Source organism: Rhinopithecus roxellana, chromosome 17 (assembly GCF_007565055.1).
Source record: "Rhinopithecus roxellana isolate Shanxi Qingling chromosome 17, ASM756505v1, whole genome shotgun sequence".
Classification (NCBI taxonomy): Eukaryota; Metazoa; Chordata; class Mammalia; order Primates; family Cercopithecidae; genus Rhinopithecus; species Rhinopithecus roxellana.
Genome location: NC_044565.1, coordinates 81,105,418 through 81,117,049, shown reverse-complemented (window position 1 = coordinate 81,117,049; position 11,632 = coordinate 81,105,418). Strand labels below are relative to the sequence as shown.

General features: G+C 43.0%; 1 protein-coding gene across 2 annotated transcripts in view; it reads right to left on the bottom strand.

Annotated features, from left to right (window-relative positions):
• Positions 1-11,632, bottom strand: part of ARHGEF33 (Rho guanine nucleotide exchange factor 33) — an 87,014-nt gene that overhangs the window by 16,593 nt on the left and 58,789 nt on the right. For both annotated transcript variants that reach the window (XM_030921432.1, XM_010364140.2), the window contains exons 11-15: positions 7,286-7,418; positions 5,194-5,277; positions 3,980-4,063; positions 1,389-1,537; positions 237-401 (exon numbers count right to left, since the gene is read on the bottom strand). In XM_030921432.1, the coding sequence (XP_030777292.1) occupies positions 237-401; positions 1,389-1,537; positions 3,980-4,063; positions 5,194-5,277; positions 7,286-7,418 (615 nt within the window). The remainder of the gene's footprint in view (positions 1-236; positions 402-1,388; positions 1,538-3,979; positions 4,064-5,193; positions 5,278-7,285; positions 7,419-11,632) is intronic.

Here is an 11,632-nt window from a genome sequence, read left to right as displayed (position 1 = left end):
TGAAGTGATCCATGAAATAAGTATCTACTTTCTGCCTCTCTTCCCACTTTCGACACCTTTCCCTTAACATTAGTGCCTTCCTCTGGGACCCAAGCATTGGGTTGGTTGCTTGGCTGGCACATATAGGCCTGATAGGGAAAGGGGACGGTGGAATCTAGGCTGCCCTGCTAACCCACACAGACTGGCTGGGTCCCAAAGGCATTGACCTTAACCTTCCCACAGCAGCAGGTGCTTACGTGACAGCAGGGCCAGAACTGGGAGCAGAAGGGTAGGGTTGCAGCATCTCTTCTGAGTGGATCCCGGTGTCACGGACAACCTCAGGACCTGCAGTGGGGGAAGCATCTTGCCCGGCATTGGCACACTGGGAAGCCAGACCTTTGTACAGCTTCGCCATGGATGACCTAACAGAATGGAAGTAACAGTTCTCAGGTTGTACAGTGGCAAACTGGCTCTCTGAACACAGATTATGCCAAAAAAGATGGAAAGATGTCTCAGATAAAGTTTGCTGTGAAGGTCTCTATCTCCAGGGGCCTTTGCAAACTAAGTTGCTTTGCTTAATAGGGTGCAAGCTGGCAAGAGTAAGGAAGCTGATTCACTGGCTGAAAAGAACTTGGGGGAAAGGGTTGGGGGTATGGAGAGACATCTTCCATCACAGGAGCCCTGGCTTGGGAGACAGCATCTTTTTCTGGTCTGAAGCTTCCACAGAAATGATTCTGTTTTCCTCCACAGGAGTTGGGATGAAATTGAAGGAAATTCAGGTCATTAGGAAGCTGTGCTGTGGGCTGCTTCTGTTCCCTCCGAAGCTCAGATTCTCCCTAATAAACCCTTCCTATTTCTCCCTAATATAAAACCTATTCGAAATTCCTCTCCCTTATTTGCTTTATTTTTGTCCATATCACATATCACCATCTTATTTATTTGTTCACTGTCCAACTCTAAAAAGGAAGCTCCACGTGGCAAAGATTTGGTTGGGGCCGCTTTGTTCCTTTCAGTATATTCAGTGCATGGAACAGTGCCTGACACACAATAGGTGCTCAGTAAATACTTGTTGAATTGATAAAGAAAACTATGTTGTGGCCTTTTAACTGCAATTTTGAACCAGGCAAGTTTAGAGTAGTTGAACTATTTTTGAGGTGGTTAGCAACATGGGATGAGAGGGGGTCTATGTAAGCAGTAGAGTGAAGTGTTATTCTGCTAAAATAATTTCCACCGGGTAGTCAGTGACTTGCTCCTGTAGCCAGTTTGACTAGCTCTTTCTCTCCCCTTCTCTCTTCCCTTCTACCTCCCACCACTGCATTTCAGCTACTTAACACACAACGTGGTTACTTGTGAAAGACACCCAGAGTAACTGGTCTTTGACCCTCTAGACCACACCATCAGAACCTTACTTCTTGAGCTTTTTCCGTTTCTGAATAAGCAAATCTTCATTGCACTGAAACAGCAGGGTGTAGTGTGAGATAAATACTCGGAGGCGCTGGACACACACCAGTAGTAGATAATAGTCAGGGTGCTCCTGCTCTGTGAACTTCAGGACGTTCTGGATGGAGGGGAAAAGGAAGCAGCATTGCATAATTAGCAAGAAAATTTGTTTTGTCTCTTCTGCACCTCACCTTGATCTATTGTGGGAGATTGATAGCCATTTAATCAAAACAATGAACAATACACATGACCCATCTAATTATACGCTGAAAGTATGACCATACGCTGGCTGCTTTCTCTCATATCAAGGGAAAATAAGTTACTATCGGACCTGTTTGAGTTGAATGTGAACATAAAATAATTTCATCTGAAAAGTCAGAAGCATCTCCTAATTAGACCTCTGAAGTAATAGCGGCATTCTAACAATTACTGTCTATAAGCAGTGCCTTAACTCAAAAGAGCCAGACCAATGTTGACAACGTCAAGCATCAAGGCAGGCGAGGGAGGGGGATGTTTATGATCAAGCCTGGTGGCCCCTCCTGTTACATTCCCCGCTGTGCTGTAGTGGAACATGCGTGTGACTTGGATTTGGGAAAGCTAAAATGTATCTAGTACTTCCTATTGCCAGGTAGTGAGCCCTTTATGTATACTATTTCATTTAATTTTTACCTCAACCTGCTTAAATAGGTACTATTATAAACTCCATTTAACAAATAAGGAAATTGAGGTACAAAGAAGGTACATGATCTTCATCAGGTTACACATCTAGTAAATAACGGAGGCAAGGTTTGAACTCAAGTCAGAGAGTAGAACCAGGTCTTGTTTGCCATATTCTACTATTTGCAAAACCTAGGTTTCAGTCCTAGTTTTTTTTTTACCTACTAGGTGTGTTAACTTGGGTAAATTGTTAACTTTTTTGGCCCTGCATTTTCTCATGTAAAATGTGACAACAATAATACCTAATTCATGGGATTGTTGAAAAGATTAAATAAGATCATTATTGTGAGAAAATGCTTTTAGAATCTAAAGCTATGTACAGTTGAAAGTCTTTTCAGGGCACAGGTGGTGGCTCACGCCTGTAATCCCAGCACTTTGGGAGACCAAGGTGGGCAGATCACGAGGTCAGGAGATTGAGGCCATCCTGGCTAACACGGTGAAACCCTGTCTCCACTAAAAACACAAAATTAGCCGGGTGTGGTGGTGGGCGCCTGTAGTCCCAGCTACTCGGGAGGCTGAGGCAGGAAAATGGCGTGAACCTGGGTGGTGGAGGTTGCAGTGAGCCGAGATTGTGCCACTGCACTCCAGCCTGGGCGACAGAGTGAGACTCCGTCTCAAAGAAAAAAAAAAATACAAAAGTAAGTCAGGCATAATGGCAAGTGCCTATAGTCTCAGCTACTCAGGAGGCTGAGGTGGGAGCATTGCTTGAGCCTGGGAGGTTGAGGATGCAGTGAGCCAAGATCAAATCAAGATCACACCACTGCACTCCGGCCTGGGCAACAGAGCCAGACTCTGTCTCAAAAAAAAAAAAAAAAAGTCTTTTCAATTTTGATACTTTGATACTGGACTACTGGACTACTTCTACCTGAGATTAGTCCCAAGCATTTCTAAGATGCTTTCATTACTTAAGAAGATCAGTCAGCAATTAAACCAGAACAGGTGGGTGGTGGGAAGAAGAGGATCTGGTGGGGGTTAGTGAGCCTCTCTTTCAACTCTTCTTCCTCCAGGATATCACAAGCCCTGCAGGAAAATGGTGTGAAGAAATCAGCTCATCATCTTCATGCCTCTTCTGTGACATAAAGCTTAAACATGGCATGGTAGAACCTTGGACCCATGCCAAAAGAAAGTAGTCATGATAGCAGTTAAGTGAGCAGGTTAGATGGATATTTAAATGTCAGGTGGTGGCATTTAGATAGCTGTAAAACCAAAATGGAAAGAACTGAATGAAGTGCTTAGAATCTAGCAGGAGTGGTTATAGAAAGATCCTGTATCAGCTGAGGTGGAAGTTGCTGGTAAGTAAAGATAGAACTTCAGAGGTAAGCATCATGAACTGAACATTTTTAGAAATAAAGATTTTAGGCTGGGCGCAGTGGCTCACACCTGTAATCCCACCACTTTGGGAGGCTGAGGCGGGTGAATCACTTGAGGTCAGGAGTTCAAGACCAGCATGGCCAACATGGTGAAACCCTGTCTCTACTAAAAATACAAAAATTAGCTGGGCATGGTGGCACATGCCTGTAGTCCCAGCTACTCAGGAGGCTGAAGCAGAAGAGTCGCTTGAACCCAGGAGGCAGAGGTTGCAGTGAGCCAAGATCGCACCACTGAACTCCAGCCTGGGTGACACAGCAAGACTCTGTTTCAAAGGAAAAATAAAAAGAGAGAGAGAGATTTTAGGTCATACCACAGGGTATCATGGTTTATGGGGTAATCATAGCAATCAAAGCAAACACTTCTTAGAAATATTAATGATTCTTGAGACTTTACAGTATTTCTCAGTTGGGAGCCAAAACCAATAATTATTTAGCATGCAAATCAGTTTGGTGGCTTTCCCACCCATGCCTACCTGCAGATGTATCAGATATTCAGGGATGCGCTGGACTATGTGAAAAAACAACGTGTAGATGTCAGATTTAATCTCTTCATCACCCTGAATGAAAAAAAGGTCAGGTCACTCTTCAGTGTTCCTCCAGCTGTGGCAGCAGAACCTGAGTCGGTCCCACCAGAGTAGGAAGGGTTTCCTCCCGGAGCATTTTCTTCCCGGAGATTGTCACAGAGCACTGACCTCTCATGGGAGAGGCCACATGTTCAGGGACATGCCCTAGGAGACAGCTCTTCTCCCACGGGGAGCATATCATATACTTCTTTTGAATCCACCCAAATTTCCAAACTACCCTCTCCTTCCACTCAGCACAGTTCCAGACAGAAGCCAGCACTCAATAACCTCTATTTGAGTTGAATTAATTCATTAAGACTCTCCAGCAAGTAATCATGACAATGGTGTAGTAATAGGCTCTAAGGGAGACTTGGCGCCTCAGGAGAGTGGAAAAGGGAGTGTCATTAGAAACTAGTCAGCTGGCCTGGCCGCGGAAAACATGCTGTACTTTCTCCATGTCCCTTCCTTTTCTTTCTCTTCTCTTTCCCAGGTATTTGCTGAAAGCTAACATGGTAGGCATTATACTGGGTTGGCAGTAGTAGGGGGTTGAAGTAGAAACTTAATAAGACAGAGCCTCTTATCTCTTGTGAAATTTGATTAACTCTTAGTGTTGGGGCTTCTGATACTGTCTGTTCCTATTGATCTGAAATAACTAAGCTGTTATACATGTATATGTGCTTACTGAGCACCTAATGCATCATTGCAGTAGCAATACTTCAAGCAACATGACTAGAGCCACCTTATGATCTTATAAACTGACAAAGGATGACTGAAGTTTAATATTCGGATTCATCTCTTCTGAGACTGAAAAAAAAACCCACCACATATAGCAGGTGAGCTGCAGCCTAGAGATCTCTGCAGAGAACGCCCATTATAGAACTATAGTTTGTCTATAGTTCCAACGGAATGGAACAGAGGGTCAGTAAGGCAGGGAGAGGACCAACAAAATGGCACTGGTCCTCAAGTGAGTTCCTTTAACGCAAGGTAGTAGTACTAGTGGCTGTGTTCGGGCCATTCCCCAGCCTAGAAAGCAGAGTGCATGTGCTGTATTGACTGGGTGGATGAGCAACATCATATGATACCACGTGCAGATGAAGGATAGCATATACATGGCGTTAACTCACCTCTTTCAGGACTACAACATGAACCAATGAGATGCACTCAGGCAGGTCCCTTAGGTAGGCAACATAATAATCCAAGAAATTATTCTTTAAAACAAACATAAAAATGCATGGTAAGAACCTGAAAACAGCATCTATAATATATTTATAGAGTCATATATATAAAAGAAGAGTACTTTGCAGAGATTATCTTATTCATTTAATATGTTCTTTATTTTATATATTTTGACCGGGCACAGTGGCTCACTCCTGTAATCCTAGCACTTTGGGAGGCCAAGGCGGGTGGATTGCCTGAGCTCAGGAGTTTGAGACCAGCCTGGGCAACACAGGTGAAACCCCGTCTCTACTAAAATACAAAAAATTAGCTGGGCATGATGGCGGGTGCCTGTAATCTCAGCTACTTGGGAGGCTGAGGCAGGAGAATTGCTAGAACCCGGGAGGCAGACCTTGCAGTGAGCCGAGATTGTGCCACTGCACTCCAGCCTGGGGGACAGAGCGAGACTCTGTCTCAAAAAAAAAAAAAAAAAAAAATGTATCTTAAAAAAAATTTTGGTTTTAAGGTAAACATCCCTACTGCTTTGGAATCCAAACTCAGCATCCCCTCCCTAATGAGAGAAAGTGAAATAATAAACCCAGGGAGGAGGGAGGTTCATGTAAGTTGAAAATGTATTTTTTTTTTAGTCATTTAACAATAAAAATGTATATTTTATTTTTGTAATTCGTTTCATTTCAGTCAATCATCTATGTCCAGATGAGGGACTCTGCCCATCCCACTTCATATCATCCAGATCAGTAGTTCACAACATTTTCTAGTAATTGCATATTTCCACTAACTGCATATTTATCTATGCATTATCCCCTTAGGAAAATCATTCTCAGCTTATAAAGTTATAATAATTCTCAGCAAAAGGAAGAATATGGAACACAAGTAAGTAAAAGTGATATTAGAGGATATTAGTACATTATATCCACTCTAGTCTATAGAAGAAAATAATTTGTAAACTTTGTATTGTTACCCACAGATGAGAATAATTGATACACAAAAATTGATTTCAGGCAAAGTCTGGCTTGCAGACCAATTTTAATTAGCCCACACAATCTTTTAAAAATAAGAAAATTTCCCACAAAATTCTGGATTTCCAGCTTTTCTTAAAATATCAGAAGCTCTGGCAACTCTAGTCCTTTTTTCCTGCATAATGATTGGACAAAGCTAAGTAGCTATTCCTTGTAAAACAACACAGCTGCTCTACCGCAGCTCACACTTCACACCAGTCCATACTGTGTTCACTTCACTCATTTATGCCACTGTCTGGCCCTGTAGGCATTTGAGTTTGCAGCCTCTGGCTTGGATCATATTTCCTTTGTAGGATATTATAGAGATTGCAAAATTCAAGATAAAAGCCACCCATCACATTTTTTAAAAAATCTCCAAGGAATGAAAATTGTGTGTGAAAATACACATGTATATACAAACTCTCATATGTATATATATGCATGTGTGTGTATATATTTCATGTGTGTATATGTGTGTATATATATACACATGCATATATATACATGTTTTAATGTATATATACATTTTTCCTTTTTTTAATTTAATAGAGACAGGGTCTTGCTGTGTTGCTCAGGCTAGTTCTGAAGTCCTGGGTTCAAACAATTCCCCTGCCTCAGCCTCCCAAAGGGAGGCTATATTGGGATTACAGGCATGAGCCACTACACCCGGCCCACAAATATATATACATACATTTATATAAACACAAACACACACACAATATGTACACACATCCACATGCATATTAGACACAGGCAGTTATAGTACAGTGGAAAGTTATGAACTAGAAGTCAGAAGACCTAACTTAGGGTTCTGAAAGTCACTCATCTCCAACTACCTAGCTAGCAGGGTGATTTCAGCAAGGCTTTTAAATCTCTCTGAATCATTCTATGATCTGTATGTAGAATGAGAAAGTTAGACTAGATCTCAGTATTTTTTCTAGCTCTGAAATTCATTGCTTCTAGATTCTCTATTAAGAGAAGTAGACAAATGAGACACAAATCCATATAAGTAAAATGTATGGAGGGGCGGAAAAAACCTTACCTCATCATTTGTTAACTTAAGGAATAAATCTCCAAGAACGCCTTGGCGTGGCCACTTCAGGACCCTTTCCTGCAGTGCGTGAAGCAGATCCAGGTGCTGCTGGACGAGATACCGTAAAGAGCCAGGGAAGAGGCTTGAAACAGAATAGAGACGGAATCACACAAACCAGGTGTGGAGAAGAAAGGACCCTACAAAAATACGTGCAGCAGGGCCCATTCTCTCGGCCATCCAACATACTCTGAGTCACAGGCCTGCATTTAGGATTTTTTAAAGTTTTTCACTGCACACCTAATAGCAGATATCCTGACTACAAAACAAAACAAAACAAAACCAAACAAAAGCCTTTACTAATGGCTTCTATACAAATGTGTATTGAACTAATAAAGAGGCCTGGCACGCCACGCCTGTAATCCCAGCACTTTGGGAGTCGGGCGGATCACCTGAGGTCAGGAGTTCAAGACCAGCCTGGCCAACATGGCAAAACCCTGTCTCTACTAAAAATACAAAAATTAGCTGGGCATGGTGGCATGCACCTGTAATTCCAGTTACTTGGGAGGCTAAGGCAGGAGAATCACTTGAATCCGGGAGGTACAGGTTGCAGTGAGCTGAGATCACGCCACTTCACCCCAGCCTGGGTGACAAAGCGAGACTCTGTCTCAAAATAAATAAATAAATAAATAAATAAATAAATAAATAAATAAAATACAAATAAACAAAGAGCACATCACTTGAAAGACCTTTTTACATGCTCTTTTAAATGACACTCAGTGGAAATTCTAATGGATACCTTTTTCGATGTTTTAGAGCTATTCCTATTTGATGTGCAAAATAGTCTATTCTAATTAGCGTTGTAGATGCAGCACTCAGGTGGCATCTATGTGACCATTCTCAGCTACCAGTAGGAGACTGCTATTTAGGTAAGTGGGAAAATTTGTTTAAAGTTGGCAACTAAAAAGCTCAGGGAGTTGTAGGGTATGAGAGGGTTTCTTGTTTCCTTTTCTTCAATTTCTAAGAGGAATACAGGGCCAGGACAGAGTCTTGTCTGGGTAGGCTATTAATACAGTTTGGATGTGTGTCCCCACACAACTCTCATACTGAAATGTAATCCCCAGTGTTGGAAGTGGGGCTTGGTGAGAGGTGATTGTATCATGAGGGCGAATTTCTCATGAATGGTTTAGCACCATCCCTTTTGGTACTGTCCTACCAAGTGATAGTGATAGTGAGTGAGTTCTCATGAAATCTGGCTGTTTAAAAGTGTTTAGTGCCCCCCATCTCTCTGTCTTGCTCCTGCTCTGGCCATGTGACATGCCTGCTTCCCCTTCGCTTTCCACCATGATTGTAAGTTTCCTGAGGCCTCCCCAGAGGCTGAGCAGATGCCAGCTTCCTGCTTCCTGTACAGCCTGCAGAACCATGATCCAATTAAACCTCTTTATAAATTACCCAGTCTCAGGTATTCTTTATAGCAATGTGAAAACAGCCTAACACAGCTACTGACCAGGCCTGGCCTGCTACTCCCTGAATTTTACAAAGCACCTTTTCTATCCTTCCATCCCTCTCTCCTCCATCTTGCAATGTACTTCCTTTTTTTTTTTTTTTTTTTTCCCAGAAGTGATGAAGAGAAGAAGGGAGACGTCAGAGAAGGGTGGGGTGGAGAGGAGAGATAGAGAATCATGGGAGGAAGAGGAAGAGGAACTAGCTGGGTAAGAGTGAGGTGATTAGAGGCCTATAGGAAAGAGGAAGAAAAAAACAAAAAGAAGCAGAGTTTTTCTGGGTTACAGCAAGGATTGGAGCTCTAACTTGGTGATTTAAGGTAGGTTCCTTTATGCTTTCCGCACCGCAAGTTTAACAAACAGGAAAGAGATGGTCTGGTTGTTCTGAACTTACTTGAATATTTCCCCACGGTCAAATGAGAGTAAACTGCTGGACAACTGGGGTGCTTTCCCAAGAAGCAAACCTTTGTTGGAACAATAGGAAGGACGCCAGATCGAGAGGAGGTTTTTTCCAACTCATTTCCAAGCCAAGCAAAGTGACCCCTGTGACTGTAGCTCAGAGGAGACACACAAACATGAGAATAGGGTACCTAGACCCCAGTGAACGGATACAAGGAAGCCTTCCACTCCCATCTTCCACTCCCTCCACCTCCTGTGCCTGGAGCCCCCACATGTGCAAAGGAGGAGAGGCCTCCTGACCTGAGCACTTACAATGGAATAGTGGGCTTAGGAGATCAAAAAAATCCCTGTCCAGATCAGAGGGGAATTTGGAGGGGTGGCTAGGAGATACACTGACTGGGAGAAGACCATAAACCTGATGGAGAAAAGCACAACTGATTGTACTGAAAGAGTAAAATGCTGCACCAGCCAAAGATCTAGGTGCAAAAGATTTCTTCCTACCCAGTGGTTGTAAATGACTTCGTGTAATAGTCCTGGTATGACCCTGGAAGATATTAGGGCACCATGGGAAGATCTGACATTGTGATGAATTGTCCATATATGTAGATAATATGTCTTGGATTATTGATTTCCGTTTTCTTTCGTCATTCCCCTCCCTCCCTTTCTTCATCCCTTCCTTTCTCCCTCCCTCTCTGCTTCCCTTTCTTCCTTCCTTCTCCCTTTCTTTCTAGAGAGCTGCATTCTGCTACACTGTGGTCAGTGTACTTGGAGAAGAGCAGAGCTGGTACCAATCTCCTCCTGGACTGCCCACCGGGATGATCGTTTGAGATTTCAGGGTGGGGTCAGAGAAGGCTAAGGACCCCATCAAGTACTGTGGAAGCACATAAAATTACATGAAAAACAATGACCTACAGGGGGTTCTGTACGAAATATTGAAAACGGGCTTTAAACCTTTTAAACAAATTTAACAAGGGTATTATTTGAAATTAGGGAGGAGTGTAAAATCAGAAGACAGAGAGCAAAGGGGGAAAGATGGCAAGAAATACAGCCACACTTCACCTGTTTCACTCTTTTGCCTGGCGCCAGACCTGACGCCCAAAAGCAACTTTTTCATGAAGACAAAGTATTCAGAGCTCAGCTTTTTTTTTTTTTTTTTTTTTTTTTCCTATTCCTTACTGGGGATGAAATTATGGTAACATGAGTAGTTTATTATTTCTAATGTCTCTAAAGTTTGTATCTCCTAACAACATAGTACTTAATCAATGAGGGAAATACACTAAAAGCAAGAAAGAAAAATCCAGTTATAGTTTCAGGTTAATAACTTAGCTTTTGCCAGCCCAGAATGAGGCCAAAATAACTCCTGAGCTTGGCAGTAGCAGGTTCCCACCACTTTGGAGGGGCATGATCATTAAACGTGTGCCACCTGGTGGTGATCTGTAGCACGAAGCTTGTTGTGCTCTTGGTGGACATAGCACTGGAGTTTAGCTTACAAGGCTAATCGACAATCCTGCTGAGCTGATCACTGCACCTTCCATAAGTGTTCAGACAGAACTGTGATCCTGAGGCTGTGACTCTAACTAGGTGAGTCAGAGTCAAAAAAGCCCAGAACTCCAACTTCTGTGATCCTTCGACAAATGACAGCCTGGGCAACAGAGTGAGACATCGTCTTTATAATAAACTGAAAAATTAGCTGGGCATGGTGGCTCATGCCCGTAATCCCAGCTGGGGATGCTGAGGCAGGAGAATCACTTGAGCCCAAAAGTTTGAGGCTGCAGTGAGCTGTGATTGGGCCGCTGCACCCCTCTCCAGCCTGGGCGACAGACAGAGACCCTGTCTCTAAACAAAACAAACAAATGAACCATAGCCCTCAAGTTCTGCCCAGGTTTTAGCCAGCAGCATGTGCCCCTGCAACTTCCAGGCCTTTCAGCCAGGGGCAGGGCTGGCTTCCAACAGGCTGAGGAAGCTCTTGAGTGACTTACTTCGTTTTAGGAAAAACCAAAGGTTTTATTTAATAGGTTGGAGAAGATGTGGCCACCTCAGGCTTGAGTGTCAAGTTGTACTTGCAGTGGGGGTTATTTGCATCCCAGGTTACTTTCCAATTGGGGTAAAAAGTGCTGAAGGCTTGTGGCTTGTGATGGGAAAATTAGTAAATGTTAATATACTTATTTTCATCTTTGCATGGAGAAAAATGCCAATAGAGAAAAGGAACAATCTCATTCTGCTTTGCATTTCCTTCAGCTGGTTTAGTTAAAGTACACAGAGAGGCTAGGCACAGTGGCTCACACCTGTAATCCCAGCACTTTGAGAGGCCGAGGTGGACATATCACTTGAGGTCAGGAGTTCGAGACCAGCCTGACCAAAATGGCGAAACCTCATCTCTACTAAAAATATAAAAATGAGCTGGGCATGGTGGTGTGTGCCTGTAATCTCAGCTACTCAGGAGGCTGAGGCAGGAGAA